Source organism: Helianthus annuus, chromosome 9 (genome assembly GCF_002127325.2).
Source record: "Helianthus annuus cultivar XRQ/B chromosome 9, HanXRQr2.0-SUNRISE, whole genome shotgun sequence".
Lineage (NCBI taxonomy): Eukaryota > Viridiplantae > Streptophyta > Magnoliopsida > Asterales > Asteraceae > Helianthus > Helianthus annuus.
The window spans coordinates 27,328,502-27,343,324 of NC_035441.2; the positions used below are offsets into that span (position 1 = coordinate 27,328,502).

The 14,823-nt window shown below is 36.3% G+C and overlaps 2 protein-coding genes across 2 annotated transcripts; both read left to right on the forward strand.

Annotated features, from left to right (window-relative positions):
• The first annotated feature begins 2,639 nt into the window (after positions 1–2,639).
• LOC110877358 (triphosphate tunnel metalloenzyme 3-like) lies at positions 2,640–5,619 on the forward strand. Its single transcript, XM_022125503.2, has 2 exons — positions 2,640–3,574; positions 5,405–5,619. The coding sequence occupies exon 1, from the start codon at positions 2,936–2,938 to the stop codon at positions 3,563–3,565; it is 630 nt and encodes a 209-aa protein (XP_021981195.1). The 5' UTR covers positions 2,640–2,935; the 3' UTR covers positions 3,566–3,574; positions 5,405–5,619.
• Positions 5,620–9,828: 4,209 nt separating this feature from the next.
• Positions 9,829–10,475, forward strand: LOC110875445 (glutathione S-transferase T3-like). Its single transcript, XM_022123642.1, has 2 exons — positions 9,829–9,949; positions 10,036–10,475. The coding sequence occupies exons 1-2, from the start codon at positions 9,829–9,831 to the stop codon at positions 10,473–10,475; spliced, it is 561 nt and encodes a 186-aa protein (XP_021979334.1).
• Positions 10,476–14,823: the final 4,348 nt, after the last annotated feature.

Consider the following 14,823-nt stretch of genomic DNA (forward strand, 5'->3'; position numbering starts at 1 on the left):
CGATACCGGTATCAGTAATAGATTTTTCAAAATTTCGGTATCGGTAAAAAACATTATCGATACCGGTATTTTTCGGTAAATACCGAATTTAATAATCACCAGTAAAAAGTATGGAATCCATTGAAGTAAGTTAATTTTTTAATGGTTTGGTTATAAATTATCAATTTACCTTTTCTTATTTTTAGATTTTTAATATCTTAGTGTTTGGTTGTGTAGGGAGACGATACTATTGTTGAAGAAACCCCTTTTGTCGAACTTGATGGTGATTTGGAACTGGGTAAAAGTCGAACACATGGATGTTTAATATGTTTACCTTTTGTTTACATTCCTCTATATATTACTCTAGTTCAGTTAATAATGGATGGATGGGTCGCACATGATATTTTTTAGGTAAAACAATGGATGACACCAAAGCGGTACCAATGTGGTAAAGTACCGAAATACCGGTACCGATACCATACCGGTACCGAATCTATATATACGGTACGGTAATCGGTATCCACATTTCCTCATTTTCGGTAACGGTATTTACGGTATCGGTACCGGTACCGGTACGGTACCGGTATTGTGCTGATCTCATCCCTACTAACATGGTCCAACAATGGTCGCACCCGGCATGTACGGATACTCCATGGAAGTGCAAAATTCATTCGACCCGTTTGCATTTAGAAGCCCACCAATTCAATCACCAAGAGAGAATGTCGAGCGCTCGCTTCCGATCTACGATTACAATGAAGACCAAGATGTAGAGGTTGCCCCTGAAACACAACATTTGGATGAAGAAATTGGCGAAGACGAAGAAGAATATGAGGTGGAAGACGAAGATTTTGGTGAAGCAAATGAGCCGAAAGAAAAAGGGGGAAGGTGGAGCGTCAATATTGAACGAAAAAACAAAAAGAGGTTTTAGCCAAGGAATGGGTTCATTGTTCTTTAAACAAGCAAAAAGACATCCAACAAAAATTGGACAGTTTTTGGGGAAAAGTACTCGAGCATTACAACGCAACGGTCGATAGAAGTATACGAACCGTTCATCAAGTCCGTTCAAAATGGCTCCTCATGTTGAAGAAGTTAAACTACTTCAACGGCCTTTGGCATCAAGCGGTATACTTTTTATTTTTTTTACTTTATAAAATATTTTCTATAACATTGTTTTTGTTTCTATATTTTAATTTATGTTTGTTATATATTAGGATCGTATTCGTGGTAGCAGGTGTGACGACGTCGAAGTCATGACAAGAGCTTTAAAAGATTACCAATCAAAATTTTCGAGCGGGTTTCATCATGTTGAGGCGTGGGAGGTTGTTAGACTAGAGGGTATGGAGAGCCCCATCCTCAAGAGGATGGGCCGCCACGTCACCGCCACGTAGGAAGGGCTTGAGGGTGATGGACCTAGGGGGTGGGGGATGAACCTCTTTATATATATATATATATATATATATGTATGTATGTATAGGTATATGTGAGAGAAGGAGAGAGGAGCGAGGCCCGTCGACTTCGTCTGTGGGGAGCCGGATACGTCGGGACGGAAGCAGGGGGCGGTGTGGGGGACCGGCGCCGGGCCTCGCAGGGCCTAAGCCGGCCCCCATACCGCTTAGTCTTAATAAACATGACAAATGGGCCTCGGTACCATTGTTCGGTGAACTGGTAGTTCGGGTCAAAAAAGAAAGTCGTTGGATTCAAGTAACTATAATGCGGGTGCACCGGGAACTCAGTTCACTAGTGGTATACCCGACATAAACATAGACCCCTCACCAACAAGACCACGAAAGAAAGATAAGAGAGCCGCAACACCATCCGATAAGGAAACGACTTTGACTGAGAAGCTCTCACAATACACCCTTATGAAAGAAGCAAAACAAGCATGAGCGATAGAGTTGTCGAATATAAAAAAGAAACGTGAGGAAGGCACCATAGTGTTATTGGTGGAACAACGCGAGACGGTACGACAACTTTTGTATGATCGGGATATGGAGATGTTTACTAAGCAACACGACCATGCTTCATCCGAGATGTTGCCATTTATTCTAGGCCTGGAACAGGAGACTGCGAAAAAATATAATTGACTGTGCCCTTTATAAATTTTAAGTTTATAGTTTATGTTTTAACTTTCTAGTTTTAATTTTATGTAATGTGTTTTTAATTAAATGTAATTTTATTTTTTGTTTAATATATGTTTTATTTATTTTTAATGCATAATTTCTAGAAATAAAAAAGTATAAAAAAAGAAATGGACTCCTCACGTGGGGAGCACCCCTAATAATGATTGAGTGCATAATTTTTTTGTTTTTTAATGACAAGGAACGACGTGCCAATCACCGTGATATCGGACGCTGTGGCCAAGGTTGACTACTCGACTGCCGCCAGCTCCTTGGCTCTCCCAGATGCGCGGAAAACCGACACCCGCGCAAAGGCACGAAAGTGGAATAATCGGTAAAACCTCGTCTCCTATCCAAAATGAACCGGTGCCACTCGTATTCGCCCTTCACTTGGATACCACAAAAAATAATGGAGAGAGTGAGAGTCAAACCTGAGTCACAAGAATCACTATGTCTTTCATGAAATATTATAAGGTGACCGGGGAACAAAAAATCTCCCTCGTAAGTAATACTTCACCACCGTACAAGCTACTTCAACCCCAAAAATTCAAACGACGATGCTGCGGAGGAAACCCAGCCAAATCGAAGTCAAAATCGAAGACAAAGAAGAAATCGAAGAAGCACGCAAACGCACCACCACCACCACCTCCGCTGCCTTCAATCCCACCGGCGCCACCTCTCTCCTCCACCACTTCAACAATTCCTCCGCCTCCGCCACTTCCAAAGCCCAACGCATCGGCCTCCAATAATAAATCTTCTCACTTTCTTATCCTTTCTTCTTCACTTTTCATATTTTACAACAATTTGTGTACGGATCCAAACCCTAACCCTAATTCACCATGGAGGTCGAAGTGAAGCTCCGATTACCCGATTCCAACACCTACAAAACCCTAACTTCTCTCCTAGCCCCGTTCCACGTCAGAACACACAACCAGCACAACAATTTCTTCGACGGCGCCGCCGGAGAACTCTCCGGCCGCCGTGCCGTCCTCCGCATCCGCTTCTACAACGACCAACCGGCTCGTAAATGCATAATCTGTCTCAAAGCCAAAGCCGTTTTAATAAACGGAGTCAGTCGAGTTGAAGAAGATGAAGAAGAAATTGATTTTTTAATTGGTGAAGAATGTTTAGCAAACCCTAATCGATTAGGGGGTTTGGTGGAAAGTTGTAGGATTATGAAGAGAGTGAAGGATGAGTTTTTTGGGGGAAATGATAATAATGGGGAATTGGGGTTGGTGTGTTTGGGTGGGTTTAAGAATTTGAGGAATGTGTATGAGTGGAAAGGGTTGGTGATTGAAGTGGATGAGACGAGTTTCGAATTCGGGTCGTTGTATGAGATCGAGTGTGAGAGTAGTGAGCCGGAGAAAGCAAAAGAGTTGATTGAGGAGTTTTTGAAGGAGAATGGGGTTGGGTATTCGGATTCGGTTGCTTCCAAGTTTGCGATTTTTCGATCTGGGAAGTTGCCGTAGTAAGTGAAGGTATTGATCTTGTTTGGTATATGAGTTTATGGTTTACATTGCTTTTTGATTTGTTAGTTATAGTGTTGGGCTAGATTCAGTGGGTTTATTTCATTAGTAAGCTTTGCAAGTCTGTGTTATGATGGGGTCATTATCTTTCTATAATCTAGATATGTGAAAGGGGAAGATTTACTTTTTTTGTTATTAATATTGAGTTCTTGAGTAGTCTTGAATTTTTTTGTTTGGTAAAGAATTAGTGTCTTGTAAGCTATTCGATGGTTAGAAAATTGATTAGTGAACGTATACGCTTGGTTTAAAAAGCACAAGGCTTTTAGATCCCAAAAGCCGAGGTGCAAGTCGCACGCATCACGTACGTGTGGTGTTGCTCTATGTACAACCAAATAAGTTATATTTACGACTTGAAGCTGCGCCACTCATTTTTTTTTTACATATCATCCTTTTTAGTAACCAAACTCTCTTTAGTTTCTTCATCCATTTGGTTGATGTTACATATTTATCTCCTACAAGCTCTAATTTTGACCAATTTTGCTGATCGCGTCGTTCGCTTTGCCCATCAGACGTGCCTTTTTAAACCAAGCTTTTACATGTTATCCTTTTGATCCTAAGTTGCAATTCGTAGTAGAAGTTAACGGGTTTATATCATTTGTATTGTATTATTATGATTTGAGTATACAACCAAGGTTTAAAAGAATGGAAACGAGTTTCGAGGCGTTTTCCCTTCGCCTCACGAGGCGTAAGCCTCAAGGCGAAACGAGGTGTAAGGCCGGGGCGGTATTAATAAATAATTATAAAAATTACGTATATTATAAAAATTAATAATACTAACTAATTTCATCATCAGATTCATCAAAATCATCAAAAACACACTTAAAAAAGACATGAAATGCTTGAAATTGACACAAAAAGTCAAAAACATCAAAAACAGCTATCAAAATCCCTTGAGGCGCAGCTTTCTTAGCGCCTCAGCCCCTCTGAGGCGCATATACATTAAAAACACCATGAGGCGCGCCTCAAACTCGTTTTTTGGCCGTTTCGCCTCGAGGCGTGCCTGGAGGCGCGCACTCAAACGTTTTAAAACCATGTATACATCTATCAATAATCTATGCAGAAGTTGAAATATCTACTTTTGTTGATGTTTTTTTTTTTTTTTTTGGTGAATTTTGGGATTTATTGGTTTGGTAAACATTTAGTGTTCTGCTAAGCAAACTATAGCTATTAAAACTTCAAAATGCAGATCTTTGTAACACAAAAAAAAGTTCAATTGTATGGGTAGTAAACTAGTAACTAGTAAGTCTCTTGATGAAAATTTGATTAGGGAGATGAGATGTTCCAGTTTTTCTTTTGAAACTGAATTTGGTATGGTTGGATGTGTGTTCTAAAACTGATTGTTGTGACTTGTCACAACACATCTTCTTTAGTGTTTGGATGACAAAACAAACTCCACTTCTGATTATCTGATTATCGAGGGGCATTTGGGTTTTACATGTTAAAACAGCCTATCTTATTATAAGCAGTTTGAATTTTTAAACTTTATAGTTAAAACATGTTATCTTAAACATGGAGCATTTATACACATCGAGTATAATAGGGATGTGTTCAACGCAGAACCAAGTTTTATTTGATGCGGTTCTCTGCTTCAAATTGGTTCTGTATTTAGCATCCCACTATACACACGGACATCTAGTACCAACAAATAAAATATTGAGGCTATCTTCATTCTTTTAGTCAATACGTTAAGTTTGACATGTTTTTGTTTTTACCGTTTTAACTACAAACATGTTTTGGTTGGTTGTGGGTAGCAAGCTCTTAACTGCTTTTCCCTTTTTTTAGGTTATGGCACAGGGATCGGGGATGAGGAGATCCGTTGCAACCAGCAATAAGGCAAGATTCTTCGTTGTTGTATGAATTTCTTCGGATTATATTGATTAATCTGGAACCAAAATGTTAAACTGCTCTATTCTTGATTTTGTTTGGAACAATGCGTTTTTTTACGCTGATTATTACTTCTCGTTTTTTTCCGAATTTGGATCTTGCTTTTATGTTTACTACTATTGTTTAGTGTGTTTTATCAGGTCAGGTTCGGTTAGAAGTGTCTAGTTGCCAGGCTGGGTAAATTTTTGCAACGTTTTTGGGAATTTTTAGAAACCGTCGGTCTGCTTTATAAAAATTGTTAGTTTGGACTCTCAAAACAGGTTATCCATGAAAACGTACTAAGTAGAAAAACTGTTCTAATAAGTAATAAGTGACTGAAACATCCAATAAGTTTTTAGTCGCTCTTAAACTTTTAGGCTTTACACTGTATATTAGGGCTTATGAAATAGCTGGTTGGGCTTGATAGGTAACGTATCTAAACGGGTCGGGTAACACTACAGGTCAGATGGATCTGGTGGAGACTGGAGACGGGTCAAAACACTTTTGTATTCTCTCTTTAGCGTATGATTAAAAAGAACACGTTAGAAAACCTATTTTTAAATCACTTCAACTTTTTTAATAAATAGATTTGGGGGTTTATAGATTTTGACTTTTTTAATAAATAGATTCGGGAGTCCTCAAGTCGAAAGGAAGGGAAAGGAAGGAATACGTTGTACCAAGCAATTAGCCATTAAATTTTAGGTTGACCTACTTGTATAATCCAAACTGTATTATCGGGCTCGTGTTTGGTTTCCTAACCTTTGTTACGAGGGCAGTGGAGTTTTCTATATCCTTAGACTCAACATTTGTTCGTTTTTCTAGCCACTCATCTTCTGAATGATTACGCTGGTCCAAATCTTTGATCTCCTTTTTCATGAAAAAAACTTCCACAACCAATTCGACACCCAAAACTTTATGATTATTAGAGTCTGGATAGGGCTTTTTCGCTAACTGCTTAGCACCCAAAAGTGTCTCAAGTCCAATGGCGTTATCACCTGATCTGATCTACTTCACCTTTTCCTTGCGCATGTCTTCTGGTTCGTCATTTTCCCTTGATTTCTTCGTGCCTCTTTCTTAATAGTTACTTCAAAATCATAGCTCTTGGGAAATGTTACAACTCCAGACATGGAATTAGGGCTGTAAACGAACCGAACGTTCAGCGAACAGTTCGTGAACCGTTCGGCAGGAAGTTCGTTTAATAAATGAACGAACATGAACAAGAAATTTCGTTCGATTAGTTAAATGAACGAACATGAACAAAGGTCTCGTTCGTTCAATTGTGTTTGTGGACGTTCGGTACTTCGGTAAGGTGTTCGTGAACATTCGTTCATTTGTGTTCGTTTATGTTCGTATGTTCGTCTTTTAATTAAAGATTTTTATACTTTCATATATTTTATCTATACTTTTTATACTATTAAACTTTTATTTATATCACTACCCTAACAATTAAACTAGGAAACTCTCTTTCACCTTGTTTATGCACCATTTCCCCTTCTTTTCTTCTTATTTACATCGACGAATATGATCTACCTCCGTTCCACAATAAGGGATTCAAGTTCTAGTGCTACTTTCTAGGCCATCCACCTTTATCCTTCATCACGTTCGCGAAATTTATTTGTGTTCGCTTGTGTCCGTGAACCGTTCGTGAACACGCTCATTTCCTTAATGAACGAACACGAACATAAAATCTTGTTCGGTAAGTGTTCATGCACCGTTCGTGAACACATTTATTTCCTTAACGAACGAACACGAACAAAGCCTCGTTCGTGTTCGTTCGGTTCGTTTACAACCCTACATGGAATTGTCACTGATTTTGACCTCTTTGACCCGATCTGTCAATGGACCTTGTGGTACATCCTCAGGTTTCATGTTATTCATCCACGCCTCCTCTCCTTGATGGTAACAACATCCAGGGCTATTAAGGAATCTAAAATGGCTTCAATTGCTGTTAATCGTTGCTCTTGGTACTATTCCCAGTTCTGCACCATCGTTGATATGGGGATGGGGTTTGCGAAATCAAGTTCTAGGTTGAACTGAGATGGCAATTGAATTGGATTCCTGGCAATGGAACCAAACGATAAGAACTGAAAATACGATTAGATGAACTTGAAATACAAGCAATAGTTGGCCCGATTCAAGACAGGTTAGTCTTCGATTACAAGGTTAAAAACCCTATATTGATAACATAATCATCGACCCTTAGACCTAAACAAGACCTGGATATATAAAACTGAAACTAATCAACAGTTTTTGCTCTCACTCCCTCCACTAATTCTGTTTTTCCCCACATACGTAACCTCTAATTAACTGGATAAGCTGGTATTTACGAATCAGATTTTGGGCTCACCCAATTCGGCCTAAACTGATTCAGTTCATAAAGCTGAAATTAAGAGGTTTGTATCAATACTAAATGATAGATGCTGGAATTCGATAGCTTGAAATTAAGATAAACAAGATAGACGGCCTAATGCGAGATAGGCTAATATTCGATTACAAACAAGAGTTTGCTAATTTTGATAAACAAAACACAAGACAAAAAACAAACTGAAACATGAAAACATAAAAATGTAGACTCTTATCAGTTATTTCCTACTTTTCACCCCTACTCACCCACTATTTCTTTTCCTAATTTCCCCGTTAAATTTTCCCTCCTGAATGCGTTTTAACTTTTGGCACCATTGTCTATAAGCTCTCACCCAGCTGCCTTTGAGTCTGACCCGACCCATTCGGACCCGGGTCGGGTATCATATCAATACTGCCTGCCCGCAGAACTGACTTGTCCTCAATCGAGTCAAAACAGCTCGTGGTGACCTATGCGGACCCGTATCAAAACATGATGTTGTGACTCCATGGGCTGAGTTGGCATATCCAGGTGACTCCTTTTTAAAGTCGATAGTGAGACATGTGGGGTACCAAAGCTGCCATGAACTGTTGCAGAAGCAGTTTGGAGCGTGTGTCAGTTGAGATTATAGCAAACAGAAACATTGGTACAATTGGTGTAACGAGAGTTGTTGTCAGGGTTCTGAAGACTGTTATTAGGGGTAGTGAAATTCCGGTTTTAAGTTCATAAATGGAAGGTTTAGAGGTAGATATACACTTTCTTATATTGAGTCGGACAATACAAACATTACAAACCGTTAAATAATAAACTATCCTATCATACTGAAAGAGTATACGTCGTGGAAATCGGGCGAGACCAAGTGCTGGTCTTTCTCCCTCTATAAAAACCATTGTTTGCAAGTGACACCAAAACAAGTATATATAGATTGGAAATTCCAAACAACATCCCACGTCTTTTGGAAATTCCAAACAACATCTCCAATAGTAAAAAAACAACCCCTTGTTATTTGACCATACTTGTCTCACTTCCAAACGCACGAAGTCAAACATAAAACTCTCATTAATACAAGATTTTTTTTGTGCAATGCTGTTTTCTTAAGTTCAGACACATCATTTCTTAAGGTTTTAATTGTGGTTTTAAACTCTCTCATTTGTCTTCAAAGCCATGTTAGCCTTTGCGCACTTTGCAAGATCACCAATCAAACTTTGATTATGGCACTTAATGAATTCATATTTACTTTCAAATTCTAAGCATTTACCTTTTAATTCAATGCATTTATCACACTTAGAAGCATTAGGTTTATCAACACATACCTGATTGGATTAGCTGCCCAAGTGAGCCATGAATGCATGATGATGCGAGTAAAATCCATCTACAAGGAAAGGCTTTGAGAATTCATCTCATGAACCAGTTGTTTTCTCATTTGTAACCTCCCGTGACAATCGTTCAGATCCATCCTTGCTCGAACTTGAACTCTCTTCATCCGAACTACCACTGTACCCCGAACTGTCTCCCTCTCCCGATGAATCACTATCACTAACATTCTTGATAGTCTCGGCATAAAACGTAGTTCCTGTTTGACCATTATTTCCCAACTGTACAGTCTGATCACAACCGATAGTAGGTTTAGCCCAATAATTGATTTGTGGTGATGGTGATGGTGATGGTGGAAGGTTATTTGAAGACTGTGAATGCAAAAGAGATTGACCCCAAGATATCGAATTGGTTTGTTGTAGAGAATTATTTTGGTTCGCGTTCTTTACCCAATCCCATAGGTTTGTTAGCCATTATGTCTGAAATTTTAAAGTTGTGTAAAATTTGACTAAGTCAAACAATACACTTGCTGATCAAACTTAAGTTCAAACGATATTGATTTTGGATCAAGGCCCAAATGAGCATCAAGGCCCAAAGATTTAACCCATATGTAGTTTTGGATCTAAACGATTTAAACGAATAACCTTTTAGATCAAGGCCCACTTCCTCAAGAGGTGGATGCGTAAGAATGCACCGTAAGAAGAGCGAGAATGTCGAACGTGCTCCTAAAACGATCGAGAGTTGGATGCCTATCAAAGAACTAGCATTGGCACGAGCATGGCTCGACGTGTCAGAGGATCTGATTATTTGTAATTTTTTTCTCTGTTAACTTTTTATAAATATATTTTTATTTTGTTACTTGTAATTTCAATTTATTTATTTTTTTAAATTATAGCCACCGACCAAGATATAGCCGTCTTTTGGAGGCATATACGTGAGAAGTTTTTCAACACAATGGCTCGTGGTGAATCTCGAACGCTCGATTCGTTTTCGGGCAAGTGGACTGTAATGCGTACCAAGATTAGCAACTTCAACAACATATACAATAGTCACGCCAACAATCACACAAGAAGAAGCGGTTCAAACGACTTGGACATCATGACCGCCGCCCACAACGAATATAGATTGTATCACGGGCATCCGTTTACGATGATACCTTCTTGGGAGCTTCTTCGCAAATCTCTAAAGTGTGATCTTGTACTACCGTTTGACCGAACGGCCCATAGTTCAAAACGGTCCAAATCAACAACGACTAGCGAATCATCCGAGTCCGATGCTCGTACTACTATTAACTTAAACGACGAGTTGGATGGATTGAATTTTGAGGAACCCTAAGAGCTGCCACGACCAATGGGTATCGATAGAAGCAAGGCAACAACACGAGCACGAGACACCTCCTCGTCTACGCCATGGATGACCTATCAAGGTTGGACGAGTTCGACGATAGACTCAGTCTGCTTCTCTCGATCAAGGAAAAGGTACATGAATTGAAAATGGAGAAACAAATTGAGAAACAGATGAAGTTTCAAGAGAAAGAATTTGCCCACCTACCTACCGGAGGAGGAGCGAGTCATTTTAGATGCTCGTAAGGCAAAAATCCGAGCAAAATATATGTAGTTTTTAATAGGTTTTTATTTTTATTTTTAAGTTGGTTGTTTTTTAAGTAACTTTCTAAACAAAAAACCGTTCACTAAAATATTGACATTTGTCCATTTTTATATGTGATGTGTCGGGAACAACACGAGGCGGTGAAACAACTTTTGTATGATCGGGATTTGGAGACGTTTACTAAGTTACATGGCAATGCTTCACCCGAGATGTTGCGGTTTATTCTAGCGCGGAAACGGGATATCGCAAAAAAATATAATTGGCCATGCAATTTCTAAATTTTAGGTTTATTATGGTTTAATTTTCTAGTTTTAATTATGTAATGTGTTTTTTTTAATTAAATGTACTTTTATTTTGTTTAAAATATGTTTTATTTATTAATGCATAATTTCTTGAAATAAAAAATATATAAAAAAAAGAAATAGATTATCCATGTGTTTGACCATTGCTACTGATTGAGTGCAAAATGGGGAGTGAAGTGGGGACTTGACATGGCATGATATTTTTGGCTAGAAAATTGTTTAAACACTCACCATTTGGTGACCACTCCCTCCACCCTAAGGCCATGCGTAGTGTCCTTGATATACCGCCCAAATCAAACATGGCGCCCCATAGCGCCCCCAACACCATTACAGGGGCGCTATGGGTGTTTAAAATTGTGCTCTCATTATCCTCTTCGCGACGTGAGGTGGGATTGTTTTCAAAAATCCAACAGTTACTACTCACTCACACACACACACACACACACACACACACATATATATATATATATACACACACACACACACATATATAAAGCCCCATACATATATAACCCCACTACACCCATTTGTGATATAAAGTCCCTGTCTTACGCTTTTCGCCACTTGTCGCATAAAGCCCCCTTAGGGGCTTTATGACTACACATGGATTAAGGTGAAAAAAAACATTTCGAAAAGTTAGGAAACCTTGGCATTTTGAAACTCCTTTTAACTTTTCATGAAATATTACCTTTTTCCACCTCATAAACTCATCCAAACACTTTTTTAAAACAACATATTGACTTATTGACTTTTCCCATATCATAAGCTCATCAAAATACATTTTTAAAAACTCCTTTTGAATAAGTCATAAGTCAATAAGTTCTTTTTTTAAAAAGTCCTTTTTGAGTTAAATAAACAATATCTAACACTTAACATAATAACTTAAGTTGGTTGTAGCTGTCTAAAATACTGGTTTTACTAGTTTTAACTTGCATTTGAAGAACCTTCATCAAACAGGTACCCTCCAAGAATACACTAGAGAACATAATAACTTAAGTTGGTTGTAGCTGTCTAAAATACTGGTTTTACTAGTTTTAACTTGCATTGTATTTCGGGAGAGAAAAACAAGAGATAAGATTAAATAAAAGGAGAGAATAATATAAATTTTATTTCATATAGTTATAGAGGGTGAGGTTTATGTAAAAAGAATTTTTTTCGTTAGAAGTGTGAGAATGCATGCAAATTAACATCTAGGTATCATGTTTTGCACTTATACATGATGTGTTTTGCACTTATGCATGATGTTTTGGGCTGTTTTGGCAAAAGAAAAAAAAACCAAACATAACAATTTAAAACACAATTAAAACACACTACTTAACACTTAAAATACACTAGTTAACGTTCTTGGCATGGTGTTTTATGCCTTGAATTCATTGGCTTGTGTCTTAAGATGTTGTGTTTGATGTTTTTCATGCCATAACAACCCAAAACATTATGCCCAAATCCAAATATGATGGCTATATGTTAATTCTTAGGGGCTGTTTGACAACATCTGAATGGTTAAGTGCTGAACCAGTAAGTGGTCTGAACCATTAAGTGCTGAACCAGTAATAGGCATGAACCATTAAGAGCTTGTATAATGCTTAACCGTTCATAGGAAAATGTCTGACCAATTCAGATTAGAGGTCTTAACCATTCAGACTCTGTATAAATCTTAACCATTCAGAGGCAAATGTCTGAACCATTCAGACATCTGCTCGTGAAACAAACAATCTGAACAATTAAATGCTGAACCAGTAAGAGGTCTGAACCATCAAGAGACTCATTAAGAGGTAAACAAACAGCCCCTTATGCTTTCTTATACTTCTCACGAAAAATGTTCTTTTTACAAGATTATAAGACTAGTTATAGAAACATAATTGAAAAAAAAGTTGCTTAAGAGGGGGGGGGGATGTTTAAATGTGTCGTGTTCATGAGTAGACCTGAAAAACGGGTCGGTTCGGTTTGGGTTGGGTTATGGGTCAAAACGGGTTCGGGTCAAAATGGGTCAATTAAAAAAAGGGTTGTTTTGGTTCGGGTTGAAACGGTTTCGGGTGCGAACATGTTTGGGTCTGAATGGGTTCAGGTTGAAATGGTTCCGGGTCAGAAAGGGTTTCAGGTCGGGTCGGGTCGGAATTTTTTTCACAATATGTGTTAATTATAATCTATCTACTATAATAAAAGAAACAAACTTTTGGACGCGTGTCATTCATTGAAGGTATCCTTAAATCTATACTTATCTTATATTAACTAAATAAATAAATAATAAATTAATATTAAATCTTATAATACTTTAATAAAATATTATCCTCAAATCTAAATTGTCAATTTATTATATTTTTAAAACAAATACCTGTGTTTCCTAAGTATCTTATATTAAATATATAAATAATAAATTAATATTAAATGTTATCCTAATTTATTAAAAATATAATTTTTTTTTTATTATTTGGTATACAAAATTATATTTATTCAACAAGTGTAAAATGTGGGGTTTTGAAAAATATATCTTTTTTTATTATTTACTATAGAAAATTACATTTATATAACCCGTGTAATACACGAAGTTTTTAAAGATATAACTTTTTATCATTTGCTATGTAAAATTAGATTTATTCAACACGTGTAATACACGGAGTTTTTAAAGATATAATGTTTTTATCATTTGGTAGATTTTTCAACCCAACTCTTTTTTAGATATATTCAACACGTGTAACATACGTTGTTTTTAAGGATGTTATTTTATTATTGGGTATACAAAATTATATTTATTCAACAAATGTAAAATGCGGGGTTTTGAAAAATATATCTTTTTTTATTATTTACTATATAAAGTTACATTTATATAACCTATGTAATACACGAAATTTTTAAAGATATAACTTTTTATCATTTGCTATGTAAAATTAGATTTATTCAACACATGTAATAAACGGAGTTTTTAAGGATATAATGTTTTTATCATTTGGTAGATTTTTTAACCCAACTCTTTTTTAGATATATATTCAACACGTGTAACATACGAGGTTTTTAAGAATGTAACTTTTTTTATTATTTGGTAGATTTATTCAACCCGATTATACACGGGTTTTTTTAAAGATACGACGTTTTTAGTATTTAGTATACAAAATTATATTTATTTAATCTGTGTAACACACATGATTTTTAAAGATATAACTTTTTTTTATTAGTTTGATATATAAAATTACATTTATTTAACTCGTACAATATACGAGTTTCATAAAAATATAACTTTTTATTATTTAACTAGGTTATACTCCCGTGTATTACACGGATTAAATAATAAAAATTGTTTATTTGTAGAGCAAAATAAGATAACCAGATATATCTGGTAATCATCTCACAAACTTGCAATATTTTCCTCATAGTAATTAATACACATCCGCTTCTAAAGTGCTTAACATTTAAATTATAGTTGAAGTCTGGGCCATGTTTTGTAACGAAATTCAATAATAATAATAATAATAATAATAATAATAATAATAATAATAATAATAATAATAATAATATTATTATTATTATTATTATTATTATTATTATAAATCTAATATAAAAAAAATCATAGAAGTCTAGTTTTGACAAGGTTTAATTAAAACTAAAAATTAAGAAATTTTAAACTTTGAAGTAATGACGGATATTAAAATAAGAAATTTTGTCATTCTATAATATTAACTCGTTTATAAATTAATAAATTCTCTATACCAATAAAATTCTTACGACAATTTTTATTACAATTTATATATATCACAACAAATTTTGATTTATGAGAGCCC

Bases quoted from the DNA above. Each gene is read 5' to 3' on its own strand.
- LOC110877358 (XM_022125503.2), top strand. From the start codon at position 2,936: ATGGAGGTCGAAGTGAAGCTCCGATTACCCGATTCCAACACCTACAAA.
- LOC110875445 (XM_022123642.1), top strand. From the start codon at position 9,829: ATGCACCGTAAGAAGAGCGAGAATGTCGAACGTGCTCCTAAAACGATC. The intron at 9,950-10,035 runs GTAATTTTTTTC...TTTAAATTATAG, and splicing joins GTCAGAGGATCTGATTATTT to CCACCGACCAAGATATAGCC.